Source organism: Camelina sativa, chromosome 15, assembly GCF_000633955.1.
Source record: "Camelina sativa cultivar DH55 chromosome 15, Cs, whole genome shotgun sequence".
Classification (NCBI taxonomy): Eukaryota; Viridiplantae; Streptophyta; class Magnoliopsida; order Brassicales; family Brassicaceae; genus Camelina; species Camelina sativa.
This window is the reverse complement of record NC_025699.1, coordinates 18,044,473-18,065,893: the sequence shown is the minus strand read 5'-3', so window position 1 is coordinate 18,065,893 and position 21,421 is coordinate 18,044,473. Positions and strand designations below refer to the sequence as shown.

The 21,421-nt window shown below is 38.0% G+C and overlaps 3 protein-coding genes and 1 pseudogene across 5 annotated transcripts; 2 read left to right on the top strand and 2 right to left on the bottom strand.

Moving 5' to 3' along the window:
- On the top strand, positions 3,712–5,254 carry LOC104747108. Of its 2 annotated transcripts, XM_010468680.2 has the most exons (3): positions 3,712–4,327; positions 4,665–4,808; positions 4,916–5,254. In XM_010468680.2, the coding sequence occupies exons 1-3, from the start codon at positions 4,226–4,228 to the stop codon at positions 4,946–4,948; spliced, it is 279 nt and encodes a 92-aa protein (XP_010466982.1). In that variant the 5' UTR covers positions 3,712–4,225; the 3' UTR covers positions 4,949–5,254. The 2 variants fall into 2 exon arrangements, with proteins under 2 accessions (XP_010466982.1, XP_010466981.1); XM_010468679.2 differs by having other exon boundaries at positions 4,665–5,254.
- Positions 6,934–10,216, bottom strand: LOC104747107 (bifunctional riboflavin biosynthesis protein RIBA 1, chloroplastic-like). Of its 2 annotated transcripts, XR_002035412.1 has the most exons (5): positions 9,842–10,216; positions 9,254–9,372; positions 8,932–9,153; positions 8,787–8,844; positions 6,934–7,197 (listed from the first exon to the last, which is right to left on the bottom strand). XR_002035412.1 is itself a non-coding variant. In XM_019236984.1 (4 exons), the coding sequence occupies exons 2-4, from the start codon at positions 9,145–9,147 to the stop codon at positions 7,193–7,195; spliced, it is 279 nt and encodes a 92-aa protein (XP_019092529.1). In that variant the 5' UTR covers positions 9,148–9,153; positions 9,254–9,827; the 3' UTR covers positions 6,934–7,192. The 2 variants fall into 2 exon arrangements, 1 of the variants encoding a protein (XP_019092529.1); XM_019236984.1 differs by lacking the exon at positions 9,842–10,216 and having other exon boundaries at positions 9,254–9,827.
- Positions 10,864–17,744, top strand: LOC104747106 (annotated as a pseudogene).
- On the bottom strand, positions 18,490–19,824 carry LOC104747105. The gene has a single exon (XM_010468677.2). The coding sequence runs from the start codon at positions 19,531–19,533 to the stop codon at positions 18,607–18,609; it is 927 nt and encodes a 308-aa protein (XP_010466979.1). The 5' UTR covers positions 19,534–19,824; the 3' UTR covers positions 18,490–18,606.

The following is a 21,421-nucleotide window of genomic DNA, read 5'->3' as shown; positions in this document are numbered from 1 at the left end:
TTGCAGTAAGTTTCGTATATTGATTATACATAGTTCATATGAGTTATAATCCTTTATCTAAGAAAAGTTAATATGAACTCAGTTTCCTCTGATGTGAGTCATCAACTAACCAATTTATGTTCATATGTTCATATAGTTACCTTTATATTGAACCAACTGCCAAATATAATGCACACAGATGTATAAAAAAGAACACATTCGATAACGATTTAACTTATAGTTTGACTTCAAAGAGTAAGTAATAAAGAACCAATGCGATCAAGTAATCTTTCTATTCACCATATTTTCTTCTTCTTTATAGGCCAAAACAGAGTATCATCATCGTTGTATACATTTTATCCTAGAAATGAAAAAGAAAAACTAATCATTTACATCTCTATACTTTCATCATTTAGTTACCAGGCAAGAGTCATGACGATGTTGTTATCTTTCACAAATAGTCACGACAAACTCTGATTCACTAATCACAACAGAAACTTCACCTGGTGGGCAATTTCATGACAGCAGTACGATCTACTTTCATCTCAGCCAAGTAAACAAACAAACTAGCCATTGCAATAGCTGAAAGAAGAAGCCAAAACACTGCAAAGATCCTTCCTTCAATCGTCTTAAACGCTTTATCTCCATAACCAACCGTCGTAACCGAGATAACCGAATCCAACCAATCCAACCTCTCGAAAACGTGAAGGAAGCAAGTTCCAGTCGGGACGCAGAGAAAGACGACGCAGAACGCTAAACAAAGTTTCCACTTAAGACTGATACCAAAACGATGGTCAAGATCTTGGTCGTGGGATTTGACGGGACAATGTCGCCGTAACCGACAGTGCACAAAGTGACGACGGAGAAGTAGAAGGCGTCAACCCAAATATAAGTCTCGGTTCCAGAGAACTGGTCTCGAAAACAAGAATTTGTGAAAACAAGAGAGGAGGATCAGCGCTAGTACAAGAATAGTCCATTTCGATTTCGATACAGCGGCTGGTGATGAGGCTTCGACGGAACGGAGAAGAAGGTTCTCATTGAGGAGTATCTCGCCTTCCATTGATTAAAAAGCTCTGCCTCTTCTTCTTCTTCTTGAAAGGAAAAGTCTTTGACGATTGATGAAGTTGTAATGACTCCAGATTTTGATTGCCGTTCATATGAGTCAAAATCATATTAACTCCAGATTTTGATTACCGCAGGAGTTCAAAATAGAATCTAGGATCACTTGAGAAAAGACTTACGCAAATCCCTAATTTTCTAACTAACATAAAAAAACCCTAAATTGAGATCGAAAAACAAAGAACCCTAATCATAAAACAATCTGAGATTCATGCAGTTGTACTAACAAACGTACCTTTTGATTCCAATTGCTTCAATCTCTATCAATTTATTCGACTGAAACTCGATTCATGCAATTGGCGAGTAGCTTCCAAATCGACATCTTCTTCTCTCCAATCCCATCGAATCGCCTTCTCTCCATTCCCAATTGAATCCAAACCATTCTCAGTACTTCGATTCAAACCCATGAAGCTTCTGCTTCCAAATCGTTTTCTTGTTTCGGAGATTTCAATCGCGAGAGAACGAGAGAACGAGAGAGAGAGAGAGAAATAATAAAATCAGTCGGAGAAATTTCTTTTTTCCATTTTATATTTTCTGTTCGCCCAACAGAGAGCTGACACGTATCAGTCTCTTAACCCATGAGACAGTATATTATATAAGGGGAGTTCTTACGTTTATTCTCTACTTTTGATTTATTTTTTTCAAAAAAAAGACTCTGAACCCCTGCCTGAACCCTCCGATAATCATGCTCTAAGCAATGCATACATGTCAGATTTAGATTGGTTGTAGGGTAAATATAAATTTTTTTTTCCCGACCCTTTCTCTCTTTTCTCTCTCGATGGATTCGCCGATTCACCACAAGTCCAGAAAAAATCGTCGGCGGATGTTGCTTTTGATGGCCTAAGGCTGACGGCGAGGTCCACCGGCTAGCGATTAGGTTCAGATTCAACTTTAATTAAACTTTGATTAGTCTATGTATCTGCTCAATTTCCTCTGATGTTTGGGTGATAGATGCATTTGGTCTGACATTTACTTGAATGGAACCGGCAACGTACTTGGTGATTTTACTGATTAGAAATGGTTTCAAGTCTCTCTGTTTCAATGTTTCTTACAAGAAGAACTCTTCAGGGCACAAGCTTAAAGAAGAAGTGACTTGTAAAGATTATTCAAATTACAAGAAATGAGTCCACCATTACCATCAAGATCAGGTTCCTGTTCTTAACCATTACTCCCAATTGAAAACCTTTAAATTTATAATTTTATATACTTCGAGATTATCTCAATATAGATTAGTCAGTGCAAAATTATATATGAGCTTTAACACATGATGTTGTGTGTGGTTTGATGTGTAGCGGAGGATGAGTTTGACATCCATTGTGGCGGTCAAGTCTCCTACTTCATCTAGTGACGCTCCCATTTGGAGAACCATCGATTATCTCGACAACAATATCCCTTGGACCAGGCCCACCATTCCTGACTTCGGCCAGTCTTGCCTTCAGGTTTTTCCTAGTTCACATGATCTTTTTATGTTGCAAGTAGCGGATTGTAATTTGGGATTAGTCTTAAGAGTTTGGTTATCATTAAGAAAAAAATATCGCAAAGCTTGGATTGAGATGCAGGGGATCGGCTTTTAGCTGCTCTGTCCTTGGTTAGTTATGAGAGCGTGAGAGATTGAGTGTTGTTGCAGTTTTTTTAGAACTTGAGTGAGTTGTTGCTGGTTTTTTGGTTTGAGTTCAATTCTGTTTCAATTTTGACTTCATGTATCAATACGTTTGAGTTTTGGATTTAATTCACTGATCAATGTTTTCATTTGATTTATGCAATGTTTTCATTTGATCAACCACTTGATCACTGATGAAGATGCATTGTTGTCTACTAACTGGAATGATCTCTTGCTTGAAACTAGCTCCAATTCAGATTCAAAGGTTGTTTAAAATTTTCTTGTTCCACCAAGTCTTTACTTTTTCTATTTGATATCCATATTCTCATCTTGTTTAAAATTTGATACAGTTGACTATTTCAGGATTAGAATTTTGTAAAATATGTTTAATATTCCAAAGTTTGTAAAATTTTAATGTTTTCTATTTAAATAATTGTTTTGTCATTTTAGATTAGTAAAATTTGATAATTAATAAATAAAAATTAAAAAATTATTATTGAAATGATTGAGCAACCTTTTTTGGAGTTCTCTAGTGGAGGACTGATTTTGCTTAAGTTCTCTTAGGATTGCTTTAAGGGCATCTCCAACCCCACTCTATTTTAGAGTCAAATCTCTATTATAGAGCAACATTTGCTCCAACCATACTTTATATTTTACTCTAAAATAGAGAAAATAATATGATTGCTCTATATATAGAGCAACTCTATTCTCACCTCTATTTTTTTACACTACCTCTATTATAAAGGTGAAAATAGAGTAATATATTGGAGGAAAATAGTGCTCTACTTTTGAGTTACTCTATTTTAGAGAAAAAAATAGAGAAATACAATGGAGATGGTCTAACTAGTTTAGTATTAGCTATATGATTAATTAATATGAGAGCAACTCAGGAGGGTTGCTGGAGTGGAGATGGTCTAAGGAGTTTAAGAATCTCTAAGAACCATCCACGTGCTAAAAAATGGTTGGGTATAAATTTTAATATAAAAGAAAAAAATTGGATTTTTCTTACTTTCTTTTTCTTCTCTCTCTCAATGGAGATTGGGAAACTGATTGTGATTTTTGTCAATGATCTGTTGGAGATGATTGATTCGATTTTTGGTGACCTTCGTCTGTTCTTGGCCTTTAGCTCAGCATCTCTACCGATGGTGGATCGCAACGGTGACTCTCGGTGAGGTAACCGATGACTTGGTTGGATGAAATCGGATCCCACCAAATCGGATCCTTTCCTTCACCAATTCGGAGATGTTCAAACACCACGACGGTGGCGATGGCGTCCCTCAACATGTCAATAGCCCTCGCTTCTCTGTTCCCATGACCTGCCTTGCTCAATCCTTCAAATGCGGCGGTTCTGAAGGTTCTAGTCACGTCGGTGTCAGTGGTGGTGGTGTTGTCGATTCTGCTGTTAATAGGAAGCATCAGACGTATAGTCAGTTGAGGCAGAGAGTTGTGAAAGGCCTGTTGAGGAAGCCGACGGGATCCGTCGTTTCGGATTTTAGTTTTTAGGAGAGGAAGAAACTTGGCCGTTGGATGTTTTTTGCTTTATGTGGTGTCTGTTTGTTTATGGGTGTTTTCAAGATTTGTGCTACTGGTTGGCTTGGATCTGCTATTGATGGCGTAGCTTCTGATCAGGTTCTTCATTTTTTTTAGGTGTTTGAGCCTTTAGTCCTGGTACTAGAGAACCCGACTTAGGAAGGTCTTGTTTATAACTTTGTTATAAACTGCGTTTTTTTTATATGTGTTTGGCTTTTTATTTATGTTTCTACAAAGGAAATTGCGTTTTGATGTTGCCCAAATGTGGATGTGTGTTTCTATTTTTCCATCTTGAGTGAGGGCTGCTTGCTTAGAATCTTTACATTTGTTGATGTTAGTAGTGTTGAACGTGTTTCTCTGGTTGAAATTTGTGGTTTGGAAGATGGGAGAGGAGAAGGCTTTAAACATCTTACATGACTTTGTTAAATTTTTCTAGGATTTAACCAACTCAATCCCCCGAGTAAATCTACTTGATCATAGCTCCCATGATTATATCTATAAAGATGGAGGGAATAATGTTGATCCTACTTTGGTTATGGTTACTTCTGACGTGGTGGGTGACCAAAACAGTGTAGTTGAAGTAAGTTTTATCTCTGCTATCATCTTTTCTTCCACTGATTCATTCCCTACACTCGTGAATCTTGCTCTAAAGCTTTCTACTGAAATCTTGCTCTACTCTTCACTCAGTACTCAGGTGTTTGGGCAAAACCTCTACCATAGTCACGATAGGTGACTTTCAGTTGGTTTTATTAACTTCTCTTTAGCTGATTTCATTGTATCACCGAGTTTGCAGTGGCTTTAAAGATTTATTTGATTGGCAACACTTCATTGAGGAGTTGAAGGATGATATTCAATGATGATCTTTTTTTTTTTCAAAACTAAGAACCTTACTTATAAGGGCAACCCCAATGGGGGGATATATTTTAGGGCCTCTTAAGATTGTTTATTAATATATTTTGTAGTTTGAGTAGATTAAGAACTTTGTGATTGTTAATTAAAAGTTTACCTCCCAATGGTGGGTTCTTAGTATGAGTCTCTTAATTATTTTTATTTTTTTGAAAATAAAAAATTAAATTAGAATATGAAATTATTGCATTTGAGATATATGTTTATAAAATTATTGCATTTCATAAAATTTTAAACATAGGAAACATTAAAACATAATAAAAGAGAAGTACAATTCGTAAAAAGAGGAAATGCTTAATGGTATTCTCCAAATTTTGCCCAAATATTCTCAACCAAATCATCTTGCAACTGTTTATGTTTATCTCGATCACGAACACTCAAACGAATGTTCATCATAGTGGAGACACATGAAGGCCTGGTTATTGGTACGGTGAAGTCCACTTCTGAAGTTCGGTTGGACTCCATGTGTGTGAATTCGGATGGATCACACAGAGTGTATCCATCTCATTCGTCTTCTACGATCATATTGTGCAGTATGATACAAGCTAGCATTATATTTCCAATTTTATTCTTATCCCAAAGAAGAGCCGGATTTTTCACAATGGCAAAACGAGCCTGCAAAACTCCAAAAGCACGCTCGACATCTTTACGTGCAGCTTCTTGATGTATAGCAAAGAAAGAGTCTTTTGGGGTTTGCAGTAGTGGAATAGATTGGATAAAAGTAGACCATTTTGGATAAATATCATCTGTGAGATAGTAAGCCAACTTGTACTGGTGTCCGTTGACACTGTATTTAACTTTCGGAGCTCGACCGTTTAAAACATTATCAAAAACGGGAGAACGATCAATAATATTTATATCATTTAATGTACTTGGAGGTCCAAAAAAGGCTTGCCAGATCCTGAGATCTTGTGATGCTACAGCCTCTAAAACGATTGTCGGCTTGCCAGAACCACGTGTATATTGACCTTTCCATGCGGTTGGACAATTCTTCCACTCCCAATGCATACAATCGATGCTTCCTATCATCCACAGAAATGCGCGCATCTCTCCAATATCGAGTAGTCGTTGAAGATATTCTGGTGTCGGTCTTCGTAAGTACTCATCTCCAAAACAATTTATGATGGCATCAACAAAATGATCCAAGCATGAGAATGCTGTGGTTTCAGCAAGTCGGAGGTATTCGTCAAATGCATCAGCTGCCGTACCATATGCCATCATATGAATTGCTGCTGTACACTTTTGTAGTGTTGAAAGCCCCAACCTTCCTATAGCATCTCTTCGTTGTTGAAAGAATGGAATTTCAGTTCCTAGTCTCTCAACGATACGCATGAACAAGGATTGTTCATTCTAAATCGGTGTCGGAACATTCTAGGAGGGTATGTTTCATCTTCACTGAAATAATCGTTCCACAAGTGAGCATGACCGACTTCACGATTTCTTTCATTGTGAGTTTGCTTCTTCTTTGGTTTGGGTGGTTGTTGATGTTGAACAGGTGGAGTGAGAAGAGATTGCCAAACTTGATTGGAAATTTGGTCACAAACTTGATTTAAGGTTTCATCAATGGTGTCATCAAAATTATTATGTGAACTTGATGCCATTTTAGGAGAAATGCGAAAGAAAAGATAGAGAGTGTTTTTGTGAATTTGGAGTAGGGTGAGTGTTTGATAAGATAGAGAGTGTATGATTGTTTTGTGAATTGGTGAGTGTCAAACTAAAAGTTTGCCTCTTCGTTTTATAGACTTGTACTAGTACAAACTTGTGGTGTTGTTTGCGTAAGACATTTGTGGTGGGTGAGATAAAAAACAAAAACTGGACTTGTACAAACTTGTGGTTGGTTTCACAAAAAACCAAACAATTGGTAAAATATTACAATCAAAGATTCGACATCTTGTGGTGCACTATAGAGCTGTTTGATCACGTGAGACACTTGTGTGGTGGGTTTAGCACACGAGAGACGCTTGTGTGGTGGGTGAAGCTCACGGGATACTTTTGTGTGGGGTGAAGCTCACGTCAACCTCTTGTGTGGTCAAGATCAACATTCACCATCCTTGTCCTTTATCCTAAAACCGTATACACAACACCAAACAATTAATTTTTGAAATCAAAAAACATAAGTACAATTAATAAGGAACAAACTAATCAATTCTTGAAACCAAAAAAGACAAACACAAGTACATTATATTTGGAAACAAACTGAAACCGAGTACATTAGTTAAACCAAATAAGGAACAAACTAAAAAGATTACAATGACCGAGTACATGAAACATATTACATAAGACAACATCTAAAACCATTCAAACTGATGACAACATGTCATCAATTTGTTTGTCTTTCAAAGCTTTTTCCGATTCAGTAAGTGAATCTTTGTTTGCAATAAGATCTTCAAGCATCACATGCTTGCTATGCTTCTCTTTCATAACAAACTCCATCTCTTTCAAAGCAAAGTCCTTTTGCTTCATCTCATACATCCTCCCAACCTCTTGCACTTGAAACTCCAACAAAGCTTTAGCATCTCCCTCTACATCGGCTTGAGTGTTGATGTGTTTCTTACCCTTTCCTCTCATTACCTTCGCAGCCTTAACACCAGTAGGGCGATGCATAGGTTCATCCTCGACATCAATGGGAGCTTCCGAGGCAGAACCATCCTCACACACCCGTGTCCTTTTGACTCCATTCCCTTTAGGAGCTGTGGAAGCACACCACTTCTGATCATATCTAAGCTCTCGCCATGCATGCTCCAAGGTGAATTTGACTTTGTGATCATTGAAGAAGATCTGGTGTGCTAGCTTCATAACGTCATCTTCATTCTGCTTAATAGATTTCTCCCTTGTCGCAGCTTCATAGCATCCAATGAACTTGCAAACATTGTCGTTGATCTTACCCCACCGCTGCTTACAATGGCTTGCCTCCTTGTGTTTAGCCAAGCAGAGACAAGCATCACATCATCTGCTTGTAACCAAGCATGCCTTGCTCGTTGGTTACCAATAGGTGATGCAGCTTCAGGTGGGACGTCAGGAGAGTCAATGTTTGTGCTGGTATCATGTTGACTTTGGAGAAGGCTGAAGAAGCCAGGAGAGAAACGAAATGGATTCAAACCGGAGTCCTCTGAATCCATAGCTGGTGCTTCGTGTGTGTGTTAGAAGGAGAAGGAAGGGTTAAGGTTTTGTATTTTGTGATTGGTGTTAATGTTTTGTGGATTTTCTTTTACTATAGAGGAAAGAAGGTTTTGTGTTTTGTGTTTTATGGTTTTATTAACAATCTTTGTGAGTAGTTTACTTTTTAAACTAGTGGCTTTATGTTTTCAAATTTAAGTTCCACAACAACTACACATTTATCACTTAACAAAAACCAACAAACACTAAACCATCACACAATAAGTCTGATGTCGACTTCCCTAGACCCTAAGCAAGTACTAATGGTATTTATCACAACCAACAAACAACAAGCATTCATCATGACTGACTCGACAATTACCTACACTAACACCACATAAATGAATAACACCAACAAAAAAAAGAGAAAAGATCATATAGCAAGACATAAATCGAGAGACATGTCGACTAAACTTCAAAAATTGTAAACGGAACTAAAACAAAAACAAAATATAAACAAATAAAAACCGGTACAAAACAGAGTGAAAAATCTTACCTTGTGTGTTTAACCATTGCAAAAATCTTACTCCAGTTGTTGTACCATGTTTGGCATCCTATGAAGACAAAGTATGACAAACAAGAAAATTAGATAATTACCAAAAGGACCAAGATCGGAGCTTTTTTGAGAGAGTAACACCTACCACAGTCACTGTGAATGCAGTAGAGAGTTTTTCTTCGTTCTCCTTCTGATTAACCATTAGAGGAAGGTGTAATCTCTCAAGATCATCGTCTTTCATGCTCACACAAACTATCCCAGTTCCATGTTTGACAATAAAAGCCATAGCTTCAGGTGTTGCTAATTGAGCAGCCATTACCAAATCTCCTTTGTTTTCTCTATCTTCATCATCCACAACCATCACAAACTGCAACATTACCGCCAAAATTCATCAATCAATCAAGGAAAAACAAACAAACAAGAAAATTCTGATCTTCTTGACAAAGCAAAAGAAAAAAAAAACGAACCTTTCCTTGGCGTATATCTTTAATGGCCTGAGGGATAGAAGAGAAACCTGGAGTAGGTAAATCCAACTCAAAGTCATCATCTTCAGCAACAAAACCATTGGCTGGTGCAGCAGCTGAATCTGCAGCAAGTGTTCTAAGTGAAACAGGATTAGCCTCTTCTTCTTCTTTGGTCCGATCATCAATGAGAGATTCATTTGAAAGGGAGCGTTCCCATTAGTGAATGAGAGCAGATCATCTTCTCTAGAGATCACTGCAGCTTTAACTTTTCCAGTGGTTTTAATAGCAAATGATGATGAGTGTTTAGATGGTAAACTAACACGGTGTAGATGGAGCAATGTAGTAGAGCTTTGGCTCACCAGAATCATACAAATCAATAAGGCAATACGAGTGAAGAAGCAAACAATTCGTTATATGAAAACAATCACGATCCATTCTAATCACAAATTCTAAGGTCAATGAAACGCAATTACAAATTCTAAGATCTAAACTGCAGATTCGAATTAAATCTGTTAATCATATCCCCCCTTAAAAAAATCAATTAACCAATGAAGATTGAAGATTGAAGATTGAAGAAAGAAAAAAACTTACCTTGAGCGGGAAAGAGATATGGTGGAAGGAGACGATGAAGAGAGATTGATCGAAGACATTGTTTTCTATCAAGAGAAACCCTTATCAAAAAATCCAAACTTTTGGGTAGATTTCGTCTAGTCCAAGATCTCTTCAGATTCCAATTGCTTCAACCTCATCTGAATTAATCGACTCCAAACTCAAATATCTCGGAGTCGATTCAATTTTCTCCGATTCGCCTCCCCAGACTAAATCTCCTCCAATTCGGATCTCCTCCGACCCAATCGCCTTTGATTCCATAGCATAAACATATCGTTCTCCTTCCTTTTATCAATACATACTTCGATCGAGAGAGAAACTGCGAGAGAGAGACCGAGAGAGACAGACCGAGAGAGAGAGAGAGATGAAAGAAAGAAAAATTTGTTTCGACAATTCTTTTGTCCTTCTTCTATTTTTTTGTTCAGCCAACGAGCGCTTGACACGTACCGCCTCTTAGCACATAAACGAGTATATAATATAGGAGGCTCTCTTGCATTTTTTTTGTTTAACCTGATTTTTTTTTTTTTCAGCACTAAAACCTCCCTAAGAATCTTGCGCTGGAGATAACCTAAGAGTTTACCATTGGAGGAGTACAATTTTAATTACTAAACAAAAGGTTCTTATTTTATAACAGTACACTTTTTAATACTAAAAAATATAAGAACCCCAAAAATACAAACCTACTATACAAACCTACCACGCTTCTTTTCTTGCCTTCATTCTTATTTTTGTTAAATAAAACTAAAGTCGATTAGGAATTGGAAGAATCTAATATCGTATATGATGATAAAGACAAGGGCTAGATAAATTTATCTGATCCACTTGTTTTATAAATATGGATACGAAAAATTGTATTTCCAATGTAATTTGGGAACTGACTCTCTAACCCATCCTAGTCTCTATAAATATAGAACCTCTAGACTCTAAAGAGCTCACAAAATCAAATTAAACAAACAAAAAAAAAACCAAAAAAGAGAAAGCAATCAATATATTTGATCAAAGCGATGGGTCTATCTACAGCACGCAAGCTACTCGTAGTTCTCCTGGTTACTGCGTTCGTCTTCTCCGGGAGTGCTGAAGCCTGGAGCTGGAGTTGGGGCTCCGGCCAGTCCGGTTCTAACAGGGGTTGGGGATGGAGCTCCGGCAACTCTGGCGGTTCTTCTGACTCGGCTTCTGGTGGTTCAGAAGACTCTAACTCGGGTGGTTCAAGCTTGGGTTAGGGATGGAGCTCAGACGGAACAGATACTGACTAGCAGCTCTGGCTCAAACCATTCTAGCGGTACTGGCTCTACACGCAAAAGTCACAGCTCTGGCCAAAATCCCTCAAGCGGCACTAGCCCTACACACAACAACCATAACTCGAGCTCAAACCACTCGAGCATCACCGGCTCCACACACAACAATCATAGCTCGGGCTCATCAAACCACTCGAGCATCGTTGGTTCTACATACAACAATCATAGCTCGGGCTCAAACCACTCAAGCATCACTGGTTCTACGTATAACCACACGGCTCCAATAACGAGGGGGAGAAAGATTGCGGTTACTGTGTGGAAAAACGGATTCGGTTACACAAAATGGGCTACAAAGCATGCCCCTTTCTACGTCCACGATGTTCTTGTTTTCACGTACAACAACAATGATCAAACCCTATCCAAGATGAAGCACCACAACAAGAAGAACGACGTCTACTTGCTCCCAGACATGAAGAGCTGTAAAACAACACAAGCTAACAAGAAAACTCTGTCTTCTTCCATTGATAGGTGCAGAGCCGTCTCTGAAAATATTAAGGCCACAAGCCCTTTTTTTTTTTGGGGCCAACTATACACTCATATTTTAAAAAAAAATCTTGGAAAACACAAACATGACGAGAAATTGTTCGAACCTATGACCCTTGCAACTATTAACCCACCTTATAACCAGTATAACCAATGAAGCTTTTTGGAAAAATGGGCCGAAAATTTACTATATTATTTGGAGGCCACAAGCATGTGCTTCACCTGCCTGTGTCAAGGGCCGGCTCTGGATAGGTGTTTTCTTATGTACAATACAAGAGTCGATTCACAAAAGGAATCTAAAATATACATTCATGTACAAAATAGAAAGAGACTTTAAGAAGGAGATAAATGTGAGATCTTGCTGAACTTGGAGATCACGTTCTCGAATAACACCCCCCCTCAAGCTGGAGCATATGGATTACAAATGCCAAGCTTGACGATGATAGACTCGAATTCACGCTGGCCTAAAGCTTTAGTGAACACATCAGCTAGTTGATCAGTTGTGTGAACCTTCCTTGTTCGTATCAACCTATCTTGAATCGCATCTCTTACAGAGTGACAATCAACCTCGACGTGTTTTGTTCGTTCGTGAAACACGGGATTTGCCGCTATATATAGAGCTGCTTGATTATCGCAATGCAAATCCATTGCTTGATCATGAGAAACTCCAAAATCACCAAGTACACCTCGTAACCACTTAAGTTCCCTTGTAGTTAAGGACATACACCGATATTCTGTCTCAGCCGAGGAGTGTGAGACGATGTCTTGTTTCTTGGTTTTCCAAGACACCGGTGAATCCCCGAGAGTAACAAACCACCCACTCAAAGAACATCTTGTGAGCATACATCCTGCGTAATCTGAATCACTCCAACCATGCAGCTGCAAGTCACAATCCGATTTCAAAAATATTCCTTGTCCCACTGTATTTTTAAAATAACAAACCACTCTCAATGCTGCGTTCCAGTGATCCTCACGAGGCTCTTTCATAAACTGAGACAACACATGCATTGAATACGCCAAGTCTGGTCGAGTAGCTAACAGGTAAATGAGCCTTCCTACTAGCCGTCTATACCGTGCCGGATCAGCCAACAACGGTCCATCGGAAAGAGCTAAGTGATGTTGTTGTTCCATTGGAAACATTTCAGGTTTCTCTCCTAACAGTCCTGCTTCACTCACAATATCCAAAATATATTTTCTTTGACACAAGAAAATACCTTCACTTCTTCTAGCAACTTCAATGCCGAGAAAGTATTTCAAGTTTCCAAGATCTTTCATGTAAAAAGATCTCCCCAAGTACTCTTTAAACTCTGCAATTCCTTTAGAATCATTTCCTCCAATGATCAAGTCATCCACATAAACCAACACATAAATTTCTGAGGGCCCTCTACGAAGAGAAAATAATGAATAATCATGGCAAGACTGAACAAACCCGTAATCCATAAGAGATGACCGCAACTTTGCAAACCAACATCTTGGAGCTTGCTTCAAGCCATAAAGCGATTTTCTCAGTCGACACACTTTCCCCGGTTCCATCGTACGAAACCCCGGAGGCAACGTCATGTACACTTCTTCCTCTAAGTCACCGTGTAGAAAAGCGTTATGCACATCCATTTGATGGAACTCCCATTTTCGAGCTGCTCCCACACTTAGAAACAGTCGTACAGTGGTCATTTTAATAACCGGTGCAAAGGTCTCAGATTAATCGATCCCTTCTCTTTGTTTGTTCCCAAGCACCACCAATCGAGCTTTGTATGTCTCTATTTCTCCATTAGCTCGATATTTTATTTTATAGACCCACATACACCCCAAAGCCTTCTTACCAGGAGGAAGCTCTGTTATTTCCCATGTTTTGTTTACCTCAAGAGCACCGATCTCACTTTGCATCGCATCACACCACACCTTAATTGCAACAGCATCACGAAATTGTTTCGGTTCAATCCCTTTTGTGATTGCTGCAACAAATGCTCTGTGTTTTGCTGAAAACTCACTAATATCAACAAATTTCAGAATAGAAAAATCATTTTCATCACCACTCACGTCGATCTCAGCCACCGTACGTAAAACATAGTCTTTTAGCTTGACATGAGCAGTTTTTGATCGAGTAGATTTTCTGACCTTTTTCCTCTGTTCTCCTGCAGGTGCTTCAGCAATATTTGGGTCTGCCTCTGAAATTTCATTACGAGGAGCTCCATCTTCATCGATCCCACTGTCAACATCAGAATGTGAGAGACCAACACTTTCCTCCTGTGACTGATTTTGAGATTCAACATCTCCGTTTGCAACAACAGATCGAGGTAGAACAACAACTTCTGTCTCTTTTTCCAACAAGCCTGTTTGTTTTTCACCCGTTGTAACATCCTCTTCTTCGACATCACAACAAATTTCTGCGTTTCTTGTTATGTCTGTTCCAACAAACTCTGCTTCTCTATCTCCCGCTATTACACAATCAAGATCTTCCATTTCCTGTGTCCACGTTTATTCTACTTTCTCAGTCAACATAGGAAACGTATTCTCAACGAACACAACGTCTCTCGACACAAACACTTCTCCACTGGCCAAATCATAAAGGCTCCATCCCTTTTTCCCAAATGGATAACCAATAAAAAGACACTTCATGCTTCTTGACTCAAATTTATCTCCACGTCGTCTTTGATTATGCGCATATGCCAAGCACCCAAAGACTCTAAGATTATCATAATTAGGAGAGACCCCATGTAATATCTCATACGGTGTCTTTCCTCCCAATAGACGACTCGGTGTTCTATTTATCAAATAGACCGCAGTCAACACACTTTCTCCCCAAAACTTTGTTGACAGTGAAGACTGAAACAACAAAGCTCTTGCCACATTTAAAATGTGTCTATGTTTTCTTTCTACTCTCCCATTCTGCTGTGGCGTTCCTACACAACTTGTTTGATGAACAATCTCTTGTTCACGAAATTCTGAAGTGAGACAAGTGAATTCTGTTCCATTGTCGCTTCTTATAATCTTGATGTGTTTGCCATACTATCTATTGATCATTGCAACAAAGTCTCTCAAGTTTCTTCCTACTTGTGCTTTGTCACGAATCAAATACACCCAAACAGCCCTTGACTTGTTGTCCACTATGGTTAAGAAATAATATGAATTGCAAATACTAGGAACTCGATACGGCCCCCATAAATCGCAGTGTATCATATCAAAAACATCGGCGCTTTTATTATCACTTGAAACAAACGTATCACGACATTGTTTAGCTTTTAAGCAAGTATCACAAGTCGAAAAATCCCTAGTTCTACCACCAACAGTAGGACGCAAGTCAAAAACATAATTAGATGGATGTCCTAGCCTTTGATGCCACACATCTTCAGCTCCATCCTTATTCATACGCAAAGCAGAAAATTCAGTCACACGCCGAAAGAAATACAGCCCATCCTTGAGCTCACCTCCTCCAGTCAGATTCCTCGTTATACGGTCCTGAATCACACATCCTTTATTAGCAATTTGCATCACAAGATCTGACTCAACAATAATTTGGGAAACAGAGATCAAATTGCACTTCAAATCTAGGACGTATAACACATTCTTAAGCTTAAACCCATCATCAAAAACAACAGTTCCTTTCTTTCTCGACAAACTATACTCTCCATTTGGCAACCCCACAACACAAAGCAACACATATTTAGAGTCACTAACCAAATCCTCATAACCTGTCATATGGTTAGACGCACCCGTATCAAGTACCCAATCCATGGAGATACACTTACCACTTAGGCGAGAGGTTGACCCTTGTTTCTCTTCCAACAACTTAATCAAAGTTGTCCATTGCTCATTGTTCAACCCTGTATACCCGTTCTTCTCAGCTTCTACACTTGTCTCTCCACCGTCAAGAACAGACACAGCGTTGGCTCGAATGCTCCCACGTCCGCGACCGCCTCCTCTTCCTCCTACGCGTCCGCCACCTCTTGATTTTTCTCCCCACCAAGTTGGGTAGCCAATGATCTGAAAACACGTCTCTGCCGTGTGTCCGGTCTTCTTGCATTTTATGCAAATCAATTTGCTTTTGTCTTCACTTACACCACCTCCACTGGTTCGTGCCACAAAAGCAACTTGTCCTCCTTGTGCTTCTCTTCCTCTCGTCACAGTATTGATCCTCTCGATCGATTTCACCTTTGAGTACACTTGATTCATGTTAGGAATCAGATCAGTGCTAATAATAGACGCCCGCACAGACCCGTACATGTCATCATCAAGACCCAAGAGAAACTGATGTATATGTTCCTCTTCTCTCTTTTTCTCTAGTTGCCCGCTGAGATTACACGAGCACCCTCCACACTTGCACACCAACTGTTTCTCATAATTCATCAAGTCCTCCCAAAGCACTTGAAGCTTTCCATAGTAATCAATTACACTTAGATTACCTTGCCTACAGTTTGCAAGCTCTGCTTTGATCTCCTGAAACCTTGGTCCGTTTCCCTCGGAAAAATGATCCTTGATTTCCTTCCAGTGCTCCTGCGGATCCTCCTTGTTCGTCAGTGTTCTCCGCACCTTTGGTTCAACCGTGTTCAAGATCCACAACGACACCATTGAATTCACCGAGATCCAATCTTCAAATTCTGGTGAATCCACCTTGGGCTTGGGCACGCTGCCGTCCACAAACCCATACTTCTTCTTCACACGAAGGGCTGTTCTCACAGCTTTTGCCCATTCATCAAAGTTCTCTCCATTGAACTGGACTTGTGCGATGATGGCACCGGGATTTTCATTTGCAGCCAATTGATAAACTGGTGCAACACTCTCAATTTTCTGGAATATGTTTTTCAAATCGTTGTTCGATCCCGTAGCCATTGCGTGTTTTCAGATTTAGTTATTAGAACCAAAGCTCTGATACCATGTTAAATTTGGGTTTTACTATGGGCTTCCAACTCAAAACCAATTGGCAATGAGTGGAGAGACCCTAACCCTTTATATATTACTCAAGTCCTTTCTCATCTATCAGATGTGGGATTTTTTCTCCACACGTCCCCTCGAGATGATGGCTCTTATAGCCATTAATCTCGACAGAATCCATCACGCCCCCTCGAGATAATGCTCTTTATTTAGAGATTTCATCTCTAGTGTCCCTATACCAGAAATTCATCTCTGCATTACCCCCACTTAATCTCACTACCCCTTTTTTTAACGAAAGGACGAAACTACCCCTCTAACAATTTTTAAAGAATAGTTGTACCATATATCTCCTAGTTGCACCTTGCATAGTTGTACCATATATCCCCTAGTTGTACCAGTTGCACCATAGTAGTTGTACCAGTTGCACCCTAGTTGTACCAGTTGCACCCTAGTTGTACCAGTTGTACTGCGCATAGTGGGATTCGAACCCTGGGCGCGCACGCGTGCGCATGGAGCTCACAACCACTAAGCTACTGTGATTTTCGTTGAACAATTACTTATTTAATTATATTTAACCTAAAACAATCTTCATTAATGGTAATATTGTCCTTTTACCATTGAGGGAGTTTTGAGAATTTGTTTTGATAGAAAGGGTGTTATGAGATTTTAGCTCCTTTATTTAGCTATCTCGATGGAATTGGGCCTTCCTTTGGGCTATCAATTAATGGGGTGATCAAGCCTCTATTCGGGCCGGATTAATTAACGGGCCAGCGTGTGTAGGCTCTGATACCATGTTAAACAACACAAGCTAATGGGAAAACTCTGTCTTCTTCCATTGATAGGTGTTTTCTTATATAAAATACAAGAGCCATTCACAAAAGGAATCTAAAATATACATTCATGTACATAATAGAAAGAGACTTTAAAAAAGAGATAAATGTGAGATCTTGCTGAACTTGGAGATCACGTTCTCGAATAAGAGACTTTAAGAAGGAGATAAATGTGAGATCTTGCTGAACTTGGAGATCACGTTCTCAAATAACAAGAGCTTCAAGAGATGTGATGTGACCAGAGGCAAGAAGCTGGCCGCACGACGAGGTTCATCATCATGGGGCTTCAAGTTGCTTCTGCGTAAGGTTCAGACTTACTACTTCGTCTGTGGAGACCACAACGGCTGCAACAACAACAACAACATGAAGTTCTCTGTCCACCCGATTCCCCACCCTTCTTCTCACTAAGACACTAACTATAAAATCCACTTGTTCTTTCTTTTTCTTTAAAGTTTAAACTTTGAGTTAGTTTATATTCTGCGACCTTTGTTGTATGAGTCATTTAAAATTTTTATGGAATGATTATTATTTCTACAAAGTTATACAGTACTTTTCTTCCACTGGAGTAATAATTGCCACATGTCAGCTCGAGAGGAAAAGTTAAGTGAAACTTTATCATATTATATAACATAAATACAGTATTATTCTTCTTACCAAAAAAAAATACAGTATTATTCATAATAGTAAATAAAATATTTATATTTGTATATGTCATAACTGATTTTTTTAAAGTTGTTTAGTTATTAAATAAGGTATTTCTAATGTTTCAATTTTACGGAATTTGATTATTTTTCCAAAACACTAGTGTGTTCTACTCTGACAATTTAATCAATCACAGGATTACAACTACAATTTAGCTTCTTGTGGATTTTATACGTACCCTCACAAATTTATTACATGATCAGAACTCTGATTCAGATTCTTGTGGATTAATGTTTCGTTTGATTCTGCGTGTGCTGTTTATATATTTTTCAATTTTTAAGCATTGGTTCATGGATTAAAATCCACAATACAATAATATTTGGTTCGACAAGATGAATAAAAAGTTCAAAACTCTTTTAAAACAAGACATATAAGAAAAACCTTGTGGTAGAAAAAGTGCATCGTGAGGGTGCAATTATAGCATTACAAATATCTCTTCTACGTACGGCATAACATTTTTCATGACTGTGTTGTTTGTCATCGTATATTAAAAAACTTATGAGGAAAGATATAATTTACAACCACATGAAACAACAATAAGTGAACAGGCTTCTTGTTTCCAATACTACTAGTCCAGTTTCCAAGCATGAAGAAAAAGGCAAAACTCGGGCGGCCAGGGGTTACTACTTTTGGTCGAATAATACCTGCTCCCAGCTGTACTTGTATCGCTCTCACCACCTCCACCACCACCGTGACCACTCCCTTCCATGTCGCTATCTTCACCGTTCCCTGGTTTAAATATAAACATACCGTGGCCTGTCCCTGGCGTGCTGAACAACCAATCATACACATCCCAAAACACTTGAACTGGTTGTTTATCGACCAGCACCGTCTGATTCCCTCTAAATTTCCATTGCAGATTTTTTACTTGTACCAACACAATCCCGTCTATGCTTATCCACATCTCTGGCTCTTTAGGCCCCGAGGTCGAGCTTTCGACAATGATCTCGTGCTCTTTTTTCTCGTCGTAAAACTTAGCCCTGGTCGTAAAACACTTCTTGCCAAACACGTTTTCTTTCTTGTAGAACAAGGCAGCCTCTACCAAAGCGGGCCTCGACTTTGTTCTCTTGAAAGCCTTCTTCTTGTAATCACCCACCAATAAAACCACCTCTTCCTCTGAGACTAAAGCCACGTAGAAATCCGAACTCGGCTCGGGGCTACTCACGAATTTCGCAGACCTAAAATCCCAATACACCTCTACCGGGTTCCCTTCCACCTCGAACGACTTATAGCCTTTCTTGTTCCAAAAATGCCAGGGCTTGAGATCAACCTTGCAACAGTAATTCATATCACCTTCCACGCTAGTCACCATGACCATAAGCGAATGGTTCATGAGATTCTTGGACCACAATACCGTCACATTCCTCCAAAATCCAGATATATGTGCTTGGTAGATGCACGTCACGGTGCTTTGTGCTGTCTTATACGTTACAGGATCCTCTGTTATCTTCTCTGCGAATTGACTACTCCCCGTCGAATGTGATCTAAACGACATGTTCGTTTCTCAATTTTTACACACAAGAGATAACAAATTTCTAGCGTAATTCGGTTTTACATACTTCTCTCAAAGGCTCGTGAACGAAGCTCCTTGTGGCTTCTTCAGCAGATCCAAGAATGTGAGTAAGGAAACAAAGGAACAATAGAGATCAGATTGAGAATAGATAGGTTTTGGGAGAATTTTCGGGAGATTTTGGATAGAGATAGATCTAGAGGGGAAAAAAATAGATTAAGGAAGAAAGATTGGGAGAAGAAGAGAAACATCCATGTAAGAATGAGGATGACGCGTAAGGACATTGCAGGATGTTTCATCTTAACAAACAGAAATTGTGTGCAATATCCGTTTCTTCTTTCTATTTTTCGTTTCGGTAATAACCTATTATAACAAAATCCAATTGGTTTTCTTAAATGACAGATGCTTTTTTATTTTCTTAAAATACCAACACAATATGTGACTCTCTTTTTTCCTTTTTTCGGGTGATGTTCTGTTACTTAGTTGGTTCATATTTTCAAGAATTTTAGTATTAAAACCTGGATTGGGAAAGCGTTTTTCACCACGTTGCGTTTTTCACCACGTTGCTTTAATTTTGAAACCAAAATATTCTGGTAAAACAATATTTGACTTGAGTCCAAATAATCAACAATATATTCGAATATGCTTTCAATATTCTCTTATTCAAATTTAAAATTAACATTTTCAAAAATATATATTTAATATAAGCTACGTAAATTAGTCATCAATAAATTTATTTCAAAATAAAGCATTTTATTTATATAAAAAAAAAGATTATAACTCATCTCCCAGCCCCCAATCACAGCTCCCTGCTCTCCCAGCCTTCGCTCACAGCTCCCTGTTCTCTGCCCCTGCTTCAGCTGCTTACCGTTGTTGCTCCCCTCTCCGCTTTGCCAATCTAGGCTTAAATATACAGTACAAAGCATTTACATGGAAAAAAATAATTAGGGCAAAGGGTTCTTTATTTCAATGTCATAAGTTATATATGTTATCTTGACGTAAAATGACATCTTATTATATAAATCTTGATGTCAAAGTAACTCATTAACAAGATCGTGACATGTGTCAATTGTATCATTCAGATATTGACACGTGTCAATTTAAATATATTAAAATTTTAAAAAATAAAAATGTAAAAATTCAAAACATACCATTAAAAATATTTTATATAAAAGTAAAATAGAGAAAAAAAAATCTAGTTCTATTTAAAATCTTTAAAAGAAAAAAAACCTTTGTAAACATCCAAATGTAAAACCAAAGTTTTGGTTTTAACAGATTTAAAAATATTAATCGGTAATTATAAGAAAATTATAAAATTTAAACATCTTTAAAATTTAGAAAAGATCAATATAAGAAAATTATACATATATATATATATATATCATAAAATTCGAAATTATAGTATTGTTTACTTATTTTAATTTTAAGTTGCTAATTTTACAAGAAAAAGGGTTACTTTTTATATAAGATGAAAAAATGATTGTAAAAATTATACAATTAATTATTTTTTCTAAAAAAATGTAAAAACCTCACCTTTACATGAAGAAAAAGATTGTTGAAGTAAAAAAAATAGATTATCTTGTATTTTTTTCACCAATCAAATAATTTATTCAAAAAAACTGCTATTATATATATAAGATAGGAGTATGTAAGATTAACGTATGCGTTTTTGTAACTATAAAAATGTTAAAGTGAAGAGACATATAATAGGTTATTTATTGTGTTCATAAAGTCAATTTGTTGGTAGTAGTAAAGACTAAAGAGTATACTTTAACAGTAAAATATATTTGTGTGTACAAATACACTTTTAGTGATAATGTAGATAGTAGATTTGTAAATGGATATACATTAGTGTATTATAGCAAAATAAAGA

What these genes read in the sequence shown, in the direction of transcription:
- LOC104747108 (XM_010468679.2), top strand. Translation starts at nt 4,226, where the DNA reads ATGTTTTTTGCTTTATGTGGTGTCTGTTTGTTTATGGGTGTTTTCAAG. An exon ending in ATGGCGTAGCTTCTGATCAG is followed by an intron (nt 4,328 to 4,664) that starts GTTCTTCATTTT and finishes AAATTTTTCTAG; the next exon opens with GATTTAACCAACTCAATCCC.
- LOC104747105 (XM_010468677.2), bottom strand. Translation starts at nt 19,533, where the DNA reads ATGTCGTTTAGATCACATTCGACGGGGAGTAGTCAATTCGCAGAGAAG.
- LOC104747107 (XM_019236984.1), bottom strand. Translation starts at nt 9,147, where the DNA reads ATGGTTGTGGATGATGAAGATAGAGAAAACAAAGGAGATTTGGTAATG. An exon ending in CTGCATTCACAGTGACTGTG is followed by an intron (nt 8,845 to 8,931) that starts GTAGGTGTTACT and finishes TTGTCTTCATAG; the next exon opens with GATGCCAAACATGGTACAAC.